This window comes from Aristolochia californica, unplaced genomic scaffold (genome assembly GCF_029961685.1).
Source record: "Aristolochia californica isolate CCGP_79_NKW_82.1479 unplaced genomic scaffold, dmAriCali1.0.hap1 SCAF_8, whole genome shotgun sequence".
In the NCBI taxonomy this organism is placed as follows: Eukaryota; Viridiplantae; Streptophyta; class Magnoliopsida; order Piperales; family Aristolochiaceae; genus Aristolochia; species Aristolochia californica.
The window spans coordinates 27,343,269-27,354,825 of NW_027182279.1; the positions used below are offsets into that span (position 1 = coordinate 27,343,269).

At 41.2% G+C, this 11,557-nt stretch overlaps 1 protein-coding gene across 1 annotated transcript; it reads left to right on the forward strand.

The window, feature by feature from the left end:
- Window positions 1-824: 824 nt before the first annotated feature.
- On the forward strand, window positions 825-2,342 carry LOC137938367 (uncharacterized). Its single transcript, XM_068783344.1, has 5 exons — window positions 825-914; window positions 1,122-1,373; window positions 1,470-1,547; window positions 1,670-1,861; window positions 1,923-2,342. Exons 1-5 carry the CDS (start codon window positions 825-827, stop codon window positions 2,340-2,342), a joined length of 1,032 nt encoding a protein of 343 aa, XP_068639445.1.
- Window positions 2,343-11,557: the final 9,215 nt, after the last annotated feature.

The following is an 11,557-nucleotide window of genomic DNA, read 5'->3' on the forward strand; positions in this document are numbered from 1 at the left end:
ATTCTAGGTGTTAATGAACGAGGTATTCCGCAACTATCTTTGCAAATTTTTACTTGTTTTCTTTGATGACATACTCATTTACATTCAGTCTGGACATCAGCATTTAGTGTAAGATTGGTATTTGAACTATTACATGCCCATCAATTATATATAAAGAAATCGAAATGCTCATTTGTGAATTCACATGTGGCCTATCTCGACCATATTATTTTCCATGATAGGGTCACAATTGATTCTGAGAAAATTCAGGCTATTGCCAATTGGCCGCAACCTATGAATACCTCTGCTTTGAGAGGGTTTTTGGGAATGACAGGATATTAAAAAAATTATCCGGAACTATGGATAGATAGTAGCACCATTGAAAAATCTCCTCAAGAAAAATTCCTTTATTTGGAATGATCAGGCTGCAAAGTCCTTCTCGGATCTCAAATTAGCTCTTGCATCCGCATCAGTTCTGCAACTTCCCAATTTTGAAGAGTTATTTGAGGTTGATTGTGACGCATCAGGTGGGGCATTGGGGCCGTTCTACAATAGCACTTTCACCCTATTGCATATTTCAGTCGACAGCTGGCAGTACATCATCAAAAATTGCCCGCATATGAATGGGAGTTAATCGGGTTGGCAAAATCTATACAACATTGGCACCCATACTTATGGGGTTGTGCATTTTTTATTCTTACTGATCATTACAGTCTCAAATATTTGTTGGAGCAGCACCTCATGACTTCTCCTCAACAACACTAGATAAGTAAATTGATGAGATTCAACTTTACAGTGGAATACCTCGCAGGCAGATTAAACAAGGCGGTTGATGCCTTGTCACGATGATTGGAGCCCCGCCGCTCCTATATGCTATTAGCCAGCCTCATTTTCTTCTTTTAGACTTGGTCAAAGAGGAAAATGCCAGCAATCAAGTTCTTCTCGATATGCACAAGAAAATTACAGAGGGGGCCATGGACTCTAGATGGACCATTCAGGACTCTCTTATTTATTACAACTTGTGATTATATATCCAACACACTTTGGATTTGGTTTTTGCCATCGTCTCTTCATACCATGACAACACTCATGAAGGCATCTAGAAAATATTGCATCACATTCGAGCAGATTTCTATTGGCAGGCTATGAAAACCTCCATTGCAGCATATGTAACACCCTGTCCGGTGTGTCAACGTAACAAGGCTGAACACTTAAGTCTCGTGGGTCTTCTACAGCCTTTGGCACTTCCTACACAGGTGTGGGCCAATATTTCTATGGACTTCATCGAAGGTCTTCCACTATCTTCCGGCAAGTCGACATTATTTGTGGTGGTGGATCGGTTCTCCAAGTATGCTCACTTTATTCCCATGGCTCACCCATATACAACATCCAGAGTAGCGCAAATATTTCTCTAGCATATTTTTCTTTTACATGGTATTCCTGAATCGATTGTCAGTGATTGTGATGCTATCTTTACCAGCACTTTTTAGCATGAACTGCTTCGTCTATGCGGCACCAAGTTGAAGTTCTCATCATCATATCATCCTCAAACAGATGGCCAAACAAAGGTAGTTACCGCAAGGTGGAAATGTATCTCAGATGTCTTGTGGGAGATCGTCCTAAAAATTGGGTCCAATGGCTACCATGGGAGGAATATTGTTAAAACACTTCCTTCCACACCGCTTTACAGTCTACTCCCTTCAGCATTCTATATGGCAGAGATCCTCCTCGACTTCTCTCGTATACTCTGGCCTCCACCCGCGTGGACTCTATTGATCAAGCACTCATTGAACTGGACCAGGTGCAACAGAATATTTCGGATTGCCTCCTCAAAGCACAAGTTCGTATGAAGGACTTCTACGACAAGGGACATCGGGATATCGTATACAAGGAAGGTTACTAAGTCTGGATACGACTCCGTCCTTACTGTCAACACTCACTAGCGGGCCAACAACATCATAAACATTCTCCAAAGTACTTTGGGCCTTTCTCTATTATTTGACGAATCGGGCCAGTCGCCTATCAATTGCAACGTAGCTCAACTTCATGATGTGTTATATGTTTCCTTACTTAAGCCCTTTAAGGGTCCACCTCCTTCGGCAATCCCGTCCCTTCCTCCGATGGACAATGGACAGGTTATTCTTACTTCAGCTATGGTATTTTGTGCCCATCATTTTAATGACCAGTGGGAGATTCTAGTACATTGGAAGGACACCAAGAAAGAAGATGCTACATGGCAGCAATTAGCCAACTTCGAACAGATCTACCCATCTTACGAGCTTGAGGACAAGCTCTTGCTCCATGGGAGGGCAGATGTTGAAGACTCGATAGCACACCGAGTCACCCAAAGGAGGCAGCAATGACTTACTAAGTTAATTACTTTTAAATTTCATATTTTATATTACTTTGTATATTTTTCATTAATTATGTAATGATCCTGGTCGCAGCAAAATTGTAAATTTATGCCCTAAAACTCTAATGATGTCAAACTGTTGGGATCTTCCCGGGCCATGGATCTCGTCACCCTTCTTCCTTCTCTTCCCTCCAGATTTTCTCTTGACGTTTGGAACGTGGAATGGTGAAATCGAATTGAGCCTTGAAGGAGGCTCGACTTGGACCTCAGGAGCGAGAATTTGACCTCTAACTTTCTACTTCATTCAAAGCTTAATTTTCATTAAGCCCTTCTCCCCTATAAATAGGATTAGGGACGTGAATGACAAACCTGACCCATGGGTCATTAAGTTCAAGGAAATTACAATCAAACCAACCCAAACCCAAACCAACATACATAAAAAGGAAAATTCCATAATTTAATTTCTACGCCTATTTATTACCCAGGATGCTATGGAGTCCATAACATCACCCCCCTCCTGGAGAAAGAGCTTGTCCTCAAGCTCGAAGGTGGGGTAGAGAGCCCTGAAGGATGCCAGGGGCTCCCTCAATGGGGTCTGTATCAGCCCACTGCACTAGAATCTTCCAGTTGCTCTGAACGCGGTGAGCTTGCAGCACATGTGCTGGAGTAGAAAGTACTCGACCCTCTTGCAATGGGGGCAAATGTGTGTGGAGGAATGGAGAATCACCTAGAAGGCCTTCAATTGTGAGACATGAAAAACATTGTGGAGCTTAGCCTCTGGGGTATTGGTGGCCGCCCTGCTTGGCCAAGAGGGTCTTCTGACCAGGGACTCTTTGAGGACGCATAGTTTAGCATCAATCATCCTGGCCAAGTTCATAGCGTGGTCCAAGTCTCAAGGGTCATGTAATTCTACCTCTAGATGTAGGGCCTCTGTCAACCCAGCAGTAAAGAGATGAACATGCTGCGAGGGACTGAAAAAGTTACTGGCTCGGGCCAAGCATTCCTGAAAGTGTTTTTGGTACAATTCAATAGCTCCCGTCTGTTTTAAATTCACCAAATCACCCAAAGGATTGCTACGGGTGGGAGGACCAAACCTCAACATGAAAGATTGTTTAAATAAATCCCAATCCTGAACCCAATGTTCATTCTTAAACTGGTGGAACCATAGAAGCGCTTCATCGAGCATGTGGAATGTTGCTAAATAGACCCGATCATCCGTAGGTGTTTTTTAATTGTAAAAAACTGGTCACATCGGTGTAACCAAATCAAGGGGTCTGTAGATCCATCAAATGTTGGAAAATCATATTTAACATACCTGGGCACCGAATTAGGGGCATGTGCGTGGGGTCCCATTGTGGGATGTTGGTGGAGCAGCTGTGGTGGGGGTGGTGATGGTGGTGCTCGGTCGAAGGAGTGTAGCTTCCCGCTGACAGTGGCCCTCGAACCACACCTTCATCCAGTTGCCGGAGTATTTGCTGGACGGAATCATTCAAAGCTGCCATTGCCGATTGAAGGTCAGCAGTGTGCGGGCAATGATCGTCAAGGGCTTGATGTTGTGCCTCTGTCCTTTGACGTTGTTCGTCAATAAGTTGACGCAAATCCTCTAGGGAAGAGAAATCTCCAAGGGTGGACCTATCTGATACCAAGATGTTGGGATCTTCCCGGGCTATGGATCTCGTCACCCTTCTTCCTTCTCTTTCCTCCAGATTTGCTCTTGATGTGGGAAGGAGTTTTCGGTGTTTGGAAGGTGGAATGGTGAAATCGAATTGAGCCTTGAAGGAGGCTCGACCTGGACCTCAGGAGGGAGAATCCGACCTCTACCTTTCTACTTGATTCAATGCTTAATTTTCATTAAGCCCTTCTCCCCTATTACAATCAAACCAACCCAAACCAAAACCAACATACATAAAAAGGAAAATCCATTAATTTAATTTCTACGTCTGTTTATTACCCGGGATGCTATGGAGTCCATAACACAAACCCTATTAAGAGGGTAGAGAAATAGAAGAAAGACAAGCATTGAATTAGGTTAAACAGGGTTTGGAACTCTCCTTGATGAGATCTAGGGTTTTGGAGGTCTCCTTGATGAGCTCCAGGTATAGTTATCTCTTGAATTTGGGTTTATTCTTTCTCTTATGAATTCTGGTTTGCACTGATCTTACTGAAAGCCAAGGGGAAGGGATTGAATCACTATTTCTAAGTTCAATTAGAAGTTGTAGCCTCTCCTACGTTCACAACAGCAAGAGGGAGTTTCTCTCCTTCATTCCGAGCAAGAAAGTGGGGTTCCTCAATCCCCAAACCGAGCAGCAACATCTAAAAGAGGTATCTTTAGCCTCTAATCAAACAAGATAGGATTAGGACTCCTAATCCCTCCTAAATGAACAACAACAACCTTCCAAGAGGGTCCCTATCCTCTTAGCCGTGAGCACCAAAAGGATTGAACCCTTTCTTGGTCAAGAACAGCAAGGGATCTCATCCCTTACCCGAGAAGGTCAAGAAAAGGAAACTCCTTTTCAATCTTACTAAGACACAGCTAAGAAAAGGAAGCTCCATTTCATCCTTACTGAGAGCAACAACTCTATTATAGTGTTGGATTCACAAATCCCATGCTGAGTTACTCGATCCAAGGCTAGGGACCATAACACATATATCTTCATAAACTTATAAAATGAAGACAGTCATAAACACCATCTGTAAATCATCTTCTAAACCCCGAAAGCAGTAGCAAGAATTAATAGTAATAAAAAAAAACTTATCTCAAGAGCTTCTATCTTCCTTCACAAACCTTCTTTGAGTGGTTTTGATCATGCCTTCTTAGAGCATTCCTTTTGACATGGGATCCTAAATTTTATGCTTTGATAGCATGTTGAATTTCGGATCCCTTCACTAATTTCTCAAGCAAGGGGAGAGAGAAATAAAAAAGGGAAAAGAAAAAGCGAACTCATGGGTAGAGAGAAGTGAAGGAAGAAGAAAGAAGGGAGACGTCAAGGCAAGAGAGAAGAACTTTACATGAGAGAGAGAGAAGAGGACAACTTGATTGAATGCTTCAACTGAGACCCCCTATTTATACTATTCCATTACATATTTAGGGAAACTCCTTAATCAATTAAGATTCCCTAATATCCTTAATAACATCAATCATGATTGTTGGAAGATAGGCCCAAGCCCACACGACCAAGGAAGACCTATATATCTAAAAGTATTATAAGATGGATCACATGACCTAGGAAGGCGCACAAAATCTGCCAAATCCCATAAGAAGTAGGACCCACCATGATTACGACTAGCTGGCATCCTTATCACATAAGTTGGAAGATCAAGAAGGACTCACAAAAGCATATTTATCTTATGGTCACGTCCTAGAAGAGTTCTAGTTTGAGTTATGTTTGTCTTTTATTTATATTGAGTTATTCAATTATTCTAGGACTTATCTTTAAGTGTTAGAGTTTGGGTGTAAGTGGGACAAAGGTAGTTTTATTGCAATTGGACTTTACTACCTTCCTCTATTATAAATAGAGGTTCATGTACTCTGATTATATAAGTTAATGAAGTCAATGAAATATTTCTCCTTGCCATAAATTCAACATGGTATCAGAGCAGATTCTATGAGTTGACTTGGTCAACCCACTGAGATAATGAGATCTTTTCTCTAAACCCTAAACCCTAAACCCTAAGTCTAGTGTTATGCACACAATAACATTATTATATTAATTATTTTATTTAATTTACTTTATTTTATTTCAGTTTTAGGCCATAGGGGTATTTTTGGAATTATTTATTAATAGAGATATTTTTGTAATATTTTATTCATAGGGATATTTTTGTAATATTTTATTAAACCCTAACAGGGTGAACCCTATTTAAGGAGTAAGAGTAATGAGAAAAGGAAGTATTGAAGTATTAAGAATTAGGTTAAATCTAGCGTAAAGAGGCTTAGAGTTCTCCTCAATGAGCTCTAGGGTTTTTAAGCTTCCCTTAGGCTTGATCTTCGTTTTTGTCTTCCCCATGTCTTCCTACTACCCCTACGGTAATGCTTGGAATACCCATAACCCGTGGCAGACCCCAGATCCTCCCAAAGAATCCTTGTGTCAGATCTGGGACCGTAACAACTAGTATCAGAGCGAGAACACAATTGGCTATTCTATATCTCAAGAAAGATGGATGGCTATGGGTAAGGAATTGGAAGAAATACGAGCATGGTTAGATGCTTCCATTGAACGTTATGCAAGGGAGAAACTCGTTGCTGCAGCAAAACAGGTCACACGACCTCAAATCTCCGACCAACATGAAGTACCAGAAGCTATCTCGGATGGGGCAACAGGCCAAGGGTTGGAAAAATAAAAAATTTCATCATCGTTACCGGAAAAAATCCATGTAAAAGAGGCGGACGCTATTTTTTTAACAAAAAGGGGCGTCGATTTCGACCTCAACATTTTCGAAATCGCACCTACGAAATCACAGCCGATTTTGGCCTCCACATTTCCGCAATCTCCCGACGGGACCTCAATTTTTAGGATCTCGGAAGGGTATTATGCCTCGCTCCCGTCAGTAATCAAGGGTGGGGGTTCCACCTCCAAAAACCCCTCTCCACGGCCAGCCCAGTGTCTTCCGGCGATTCTTCCGACAGGGGTGTGTTTCCGAGAGCCCTCGGTCTCGAAAAATTACCAGGCGGCGACGCCCAAAACGGCTGCTCTTCACCACCGGACACGAAGGCGACTCTGTCGGTGCCGTCATGCACAACTCCAGTGGGATTCGACTTCCGGCCACCACCTCCCACACTCAATCCACCTCTCGGCAGAATAGAGCAAACCATTGTTCCAAATTGGGGGGCAGGGGGGGGGGGAGTGTATCGGAATTTTTTTTTTGAGGGGCTTTGTGTTTCTGTGGATGAACACAATACCTGTGCGGATGTGGATCTTCGAATTGCAGCTGTGGGATTTAATTTTATGGATCCCCTGTATGTTGTTCGACCACGAACTTTTTGCCCTGTTCGGAGTCATGTGGACGGAAGATGACCGTCACCCGCCTTCGTCGGCGCCCTGAGGGAAGGAACAGCTGTCGACAAGGTTTCGGCACTTACCGATGGCCGCTATGCTCGGGATCGGTAGGAGGATAACGCCGGATTTCGATTTCCGAAGAATCGTCGATGAGATTTCCACCGAAGGAGGAAGAAGATGGTTCAATTCAAATTTTCCTAAGTAAGGAAAATTTCATCAGCGCACGAAGCTGAGTCGTGTGCCGGACCGGGTTCCTGAACCGAGTCAACCCAGGTTCACTCGGACCAGGCCAAAAAAAAAAAAAAAAAATCGCGTCCAGAAGGGGGTCGTGCGCCGGACCGGGTTCTTGAACCGAGTCAACCCAGGTTAACTCAGACCGGGCCAAAAAAAAAAAAAAAATTTGGCGTCCTGAAGGGGGGTCATATCTATCGCAGATGCTACTTCGGCACCGGTGGAGACGTCGGCATACCGACAATACTTTCGTGCTTGAGGACAAGCTCGTCTTCCAAGGGGGGTATAATGTTATGCACACAATAACATTATAATATGAGTTTTTTTATTTAATTTACTTTATTTTATTTCAGTTTTAGGCCATAGGGGTATTTTTGGAATTATTTATTAATAGTGATATTTTTTAAATATTTTATTAAACCCTAACAGGGTGAACCCTATTTAAGGGGTAAGAGTAATGAGAAAAGGAAGCATTGAAGTATTAAGAATTAGGTTAAATCTAGCGTAAAGAGGCTTAGAGTTCTCCTCAACGAGCTCTAGGGTTTTCAAGCTTCCCTTAGGCTTGATCTTTGTTTTTGTCTTCCCCAAGTCTTCCTACTACCCCTACGGTAATGCTTGGAATACCCGTAACCCATGGCAGACCTCAGATCCTCCCAAAGAATCCTTGTGTCAGATCCGGGACCGTAACATCTAGGTTCGTAGTTATTTTTTTCAGTCCCTACACCTGTATTTTTCTTTACGTTTTTCACCTCTATACTTATATTTTCATATTGCAAAATATATATTGGCGGAACTATATTTGAGTCTACTTTGTAATGAAAAATGAATTTTTCCAATCGGAGTTATTTACAAGGAGATATCAATATTTGAATGAGTGAATGTCAGATTGCAAAAAGGCTCGAGCAACAGCAAAAAGCTTCCGATTCTGAGGTATTTAATGCTATCAAGAACTAGACTTTATATGGAGAAATATATATAAAAACAAATGTTTTTAAGTCTATCCTTTTACCTATTCAACCATTTTTTTATCTGAGTTATCTACAAAGATAAATCGATATTTGAAGCAGAAAAGGTCAGATTGCAAAAGATGTTCGAGCAGTAGCAGAAAGCTTCAACTTCTGAGGTATTTTATGTTATCAAGAAAGAGAATTTATATGGACAATTATATATTAAAATAAATATATGTAAGTCTATTCTCTTACCTATTCAACCAATTCTCTGAATGAATTTTTTATAAGGAAATATTGATCTTGGAGAAACAGTGCTTAGTTCGGCCAGGTGACAAAGACCGAAATCTATCAGATTATTTATCTTTTGATAATTATATTTTATGAAGAGAAGTTATACTTGGATGAAAAGTACCTTTTCTCATACCATAATTTATTTGACTCTCAAAAATATCACGGTTGGGACACCATGAGATTCAGTGCCTGGATTGGGACACCATGATAAATTTAATTCTAAAAAATATCACGGTTGGGATACCATGAGAGTCGGTGTCCAGATTGGGACACCATTATAAATAAAACCACTACCCCCCTTGTAATGGCTTTTATTATTCCTACCACTTGAGAGTCATTGTCTTGTGGAGTAACACGGTGGTGGACACTTCAGAGCAATGCTGATAGACACACTACCTACAAAAGACGGAGTTTGCCCTACATCCAGTATTAGGACTGGAATATGAAACAATGTCTTACCGGCTAGGAGTGATTTTTACTCTCACTTATATTATGCTAGTAGGGCCTCATGGAAGGACGCAACAACATGTGGAGGAGTGTTGGAAGATGTGTCATTTTATACAAAAAGATTCTATACATCATTTGGAGCAAGCTAGGAGTTCATGATGTTCTCTCAGCCCCAACTTTTGGGGGAGTGTTGGAAGATAGGCCCCAACCCACACGATCAAGGAAGACCTACATATCTAAGAGTATTATAAGATAGATCACACGACCAAGGAAGACCCACAAAATTGGCCCAAGCCCATAAGAAGTAGGACCCACCATGATTACCACGAGCTGGCATCCTTATTACATAAGTTGGAAGATCAAGAAGGACTCACAAAGGCATCTTTATCTTATGGTCACGTCCAAGAAGAGTTTTAGTTTGAGTTATGTATGTCTTTTATCAATATCGAATTATTTAATTATGCTAGGACTTGTCTTTAAGTGTTAGAGTTTGGGTATTATTGGGACAAAGGTAGTTTTATTGTAATTGGACTCTACTACCATCCTCTATTATAAATAGAGGTTTATGTACTCTGATTATATAAGTTAATAAATTCAATGAAGTATTTCTCTTTTCCATAAATTCAACAATGATTAACCAAATTACATCAATCAAGGGAAGATAAATGTTATGATCTCAATAGCAAGCTGAGTCATGCAGAGGCGCAGTGACTGAGTCCATTAGTATTAAGTTAATTTTTTTTCTTTCTATTTACTTTTACTTCATTTTTATTTCAATTGATGAGTTAGTATGTCATTGGGGCATTATTGTAATTCTTTCTCTTAAAACCTTGTTAGAGTAAACCCTACTTAAGGGGTGAAAGGAATGAGAAAAGGCAAGTCTTGATTTAGATTAAACAAGGGTTTTGAGTTCTCCTCAACGAGCTCAGTGGTATTTTTTCTCCTTAACAAACCTAGGGTTTTCAAGCTTCCCTTCGGCTTGATTCTTCTTTCTCTTCTTCTTCCCTACGAATCATTGTGTTAGATCATAGACCGTAACAACTGGTATCAGAGCGGGAACATAATGAGCGATTCTTCAACCCGAGAGGAAATACTTGCCCTACTCCAGGATCTGTGCACAACATTATGTGAAATGCATCACGATTTACACACAACAGTATGTGATATGCAACATGAGATGCGTCAATCTTCCATTAAAATGTCTGAGGACTGGGCCGCAATCGAGATGCATCTTGCTAAGGCAGCAGAGATGAAGGTCGTTCGACATCAAATCTCCGAGCAGGGAAATCTAGAGCAAAAGTCTCGAGCACGGAAATCTGAAATTGTGGACCTTGGAAATCCAAAATCGGAGGGTTATTGGGCAAAGAGCTCTTCGGAACCATTCGACAAGCGCCAACCCCATGTTGCTGCTCTAGCTCTTGACCTCCAAGCACGAAATCCATCTTCTCTAGAACTTGTGGAAAAGAAGATTTCGTCAAATTGCCCCTTTGCATGGCAACCTAAATTCCTCCTAGAACAGGAAACAAAAAATTTCCAAGCAAAGAAGTCCCATATAGTTGTTGTTTGCCTTCGGCAACAAGTCAGGCTCAACTTTGTCATGGGGCATAAAAAAATTCTACCCAGTACCTACATCTTTTCGCAGTTGACGGTTTATGCACGCCCCTAAACCCTAAACCTTAATCCAGAGACTTCGATTTCAAAGTGAAAATTGTTGCCCTGGTAGAAGATGACAAGTCGGGACCAGTGGGTTTCGATCTGAAATTGCTAACATCGTGTTGTAGCCTCTCGCTCTCGGCCTCCAAGCTGAAAACTGACTTGAACAAATTTTGTGGCAAGTTTCTGAGTCAATTTTCTCCGAATTTTTGCTTGTCCATTCTCATGTCCCTCTATTTTGGAAGAAAAAAAAATCTATAATGGAATTGAGAGTGTTCAGTTGGGCTAAGAACCAGAAAGGTTACTCACACGGTTATGCAAAGTGGGGTAATCTGCCGTCTGCAAGAGAGCTATTCGAATTAATGCCTACACTAGATGTTTTTGCTTGGTCGGCCATGCTATTGGGTTATAGTCAATCAAGTAGAATAATTCTTCTTTCTAAAAACAAATTAAATTTCATGTTGCAGAGGGTCTTAGCTATGGCTACAGTCAAAAAAAAATTTAGCACTACACACTGTTCCAGTTGTATTGATGGACAATCTGTTCCAACAGTATTGAAGGTCAATCTGCCCACAGTTCAGATAACCAATCACTTGCAGCGGGCTAATCTTATACAGGATGAAATGCCAAAAAAATAGGTGGAGTACTAGAATTCT

Coding starts and splice junctions, on each gene's coding strand:
- LOC137938367 (XM_068783344.1), top strand. CDS start 825: ATGATTGGAGCCCCGCCGCTCCTATATGCTATTAGCCAGCCTCATTTT. Junction 1,548..1,669: donor AAACAGATGGCCAAACAAAG/GTAGTTACCGCA, acceptor ACCGCTTTACAG/TCTACTCCCTTCAGCATTCT. Junction 1,862..1,922: donor ACAAGGGACATCGGGATATC/GTATACAAGGAA, acceptor AACACTCACTAG/CGGGCCAACAACATCATAAA.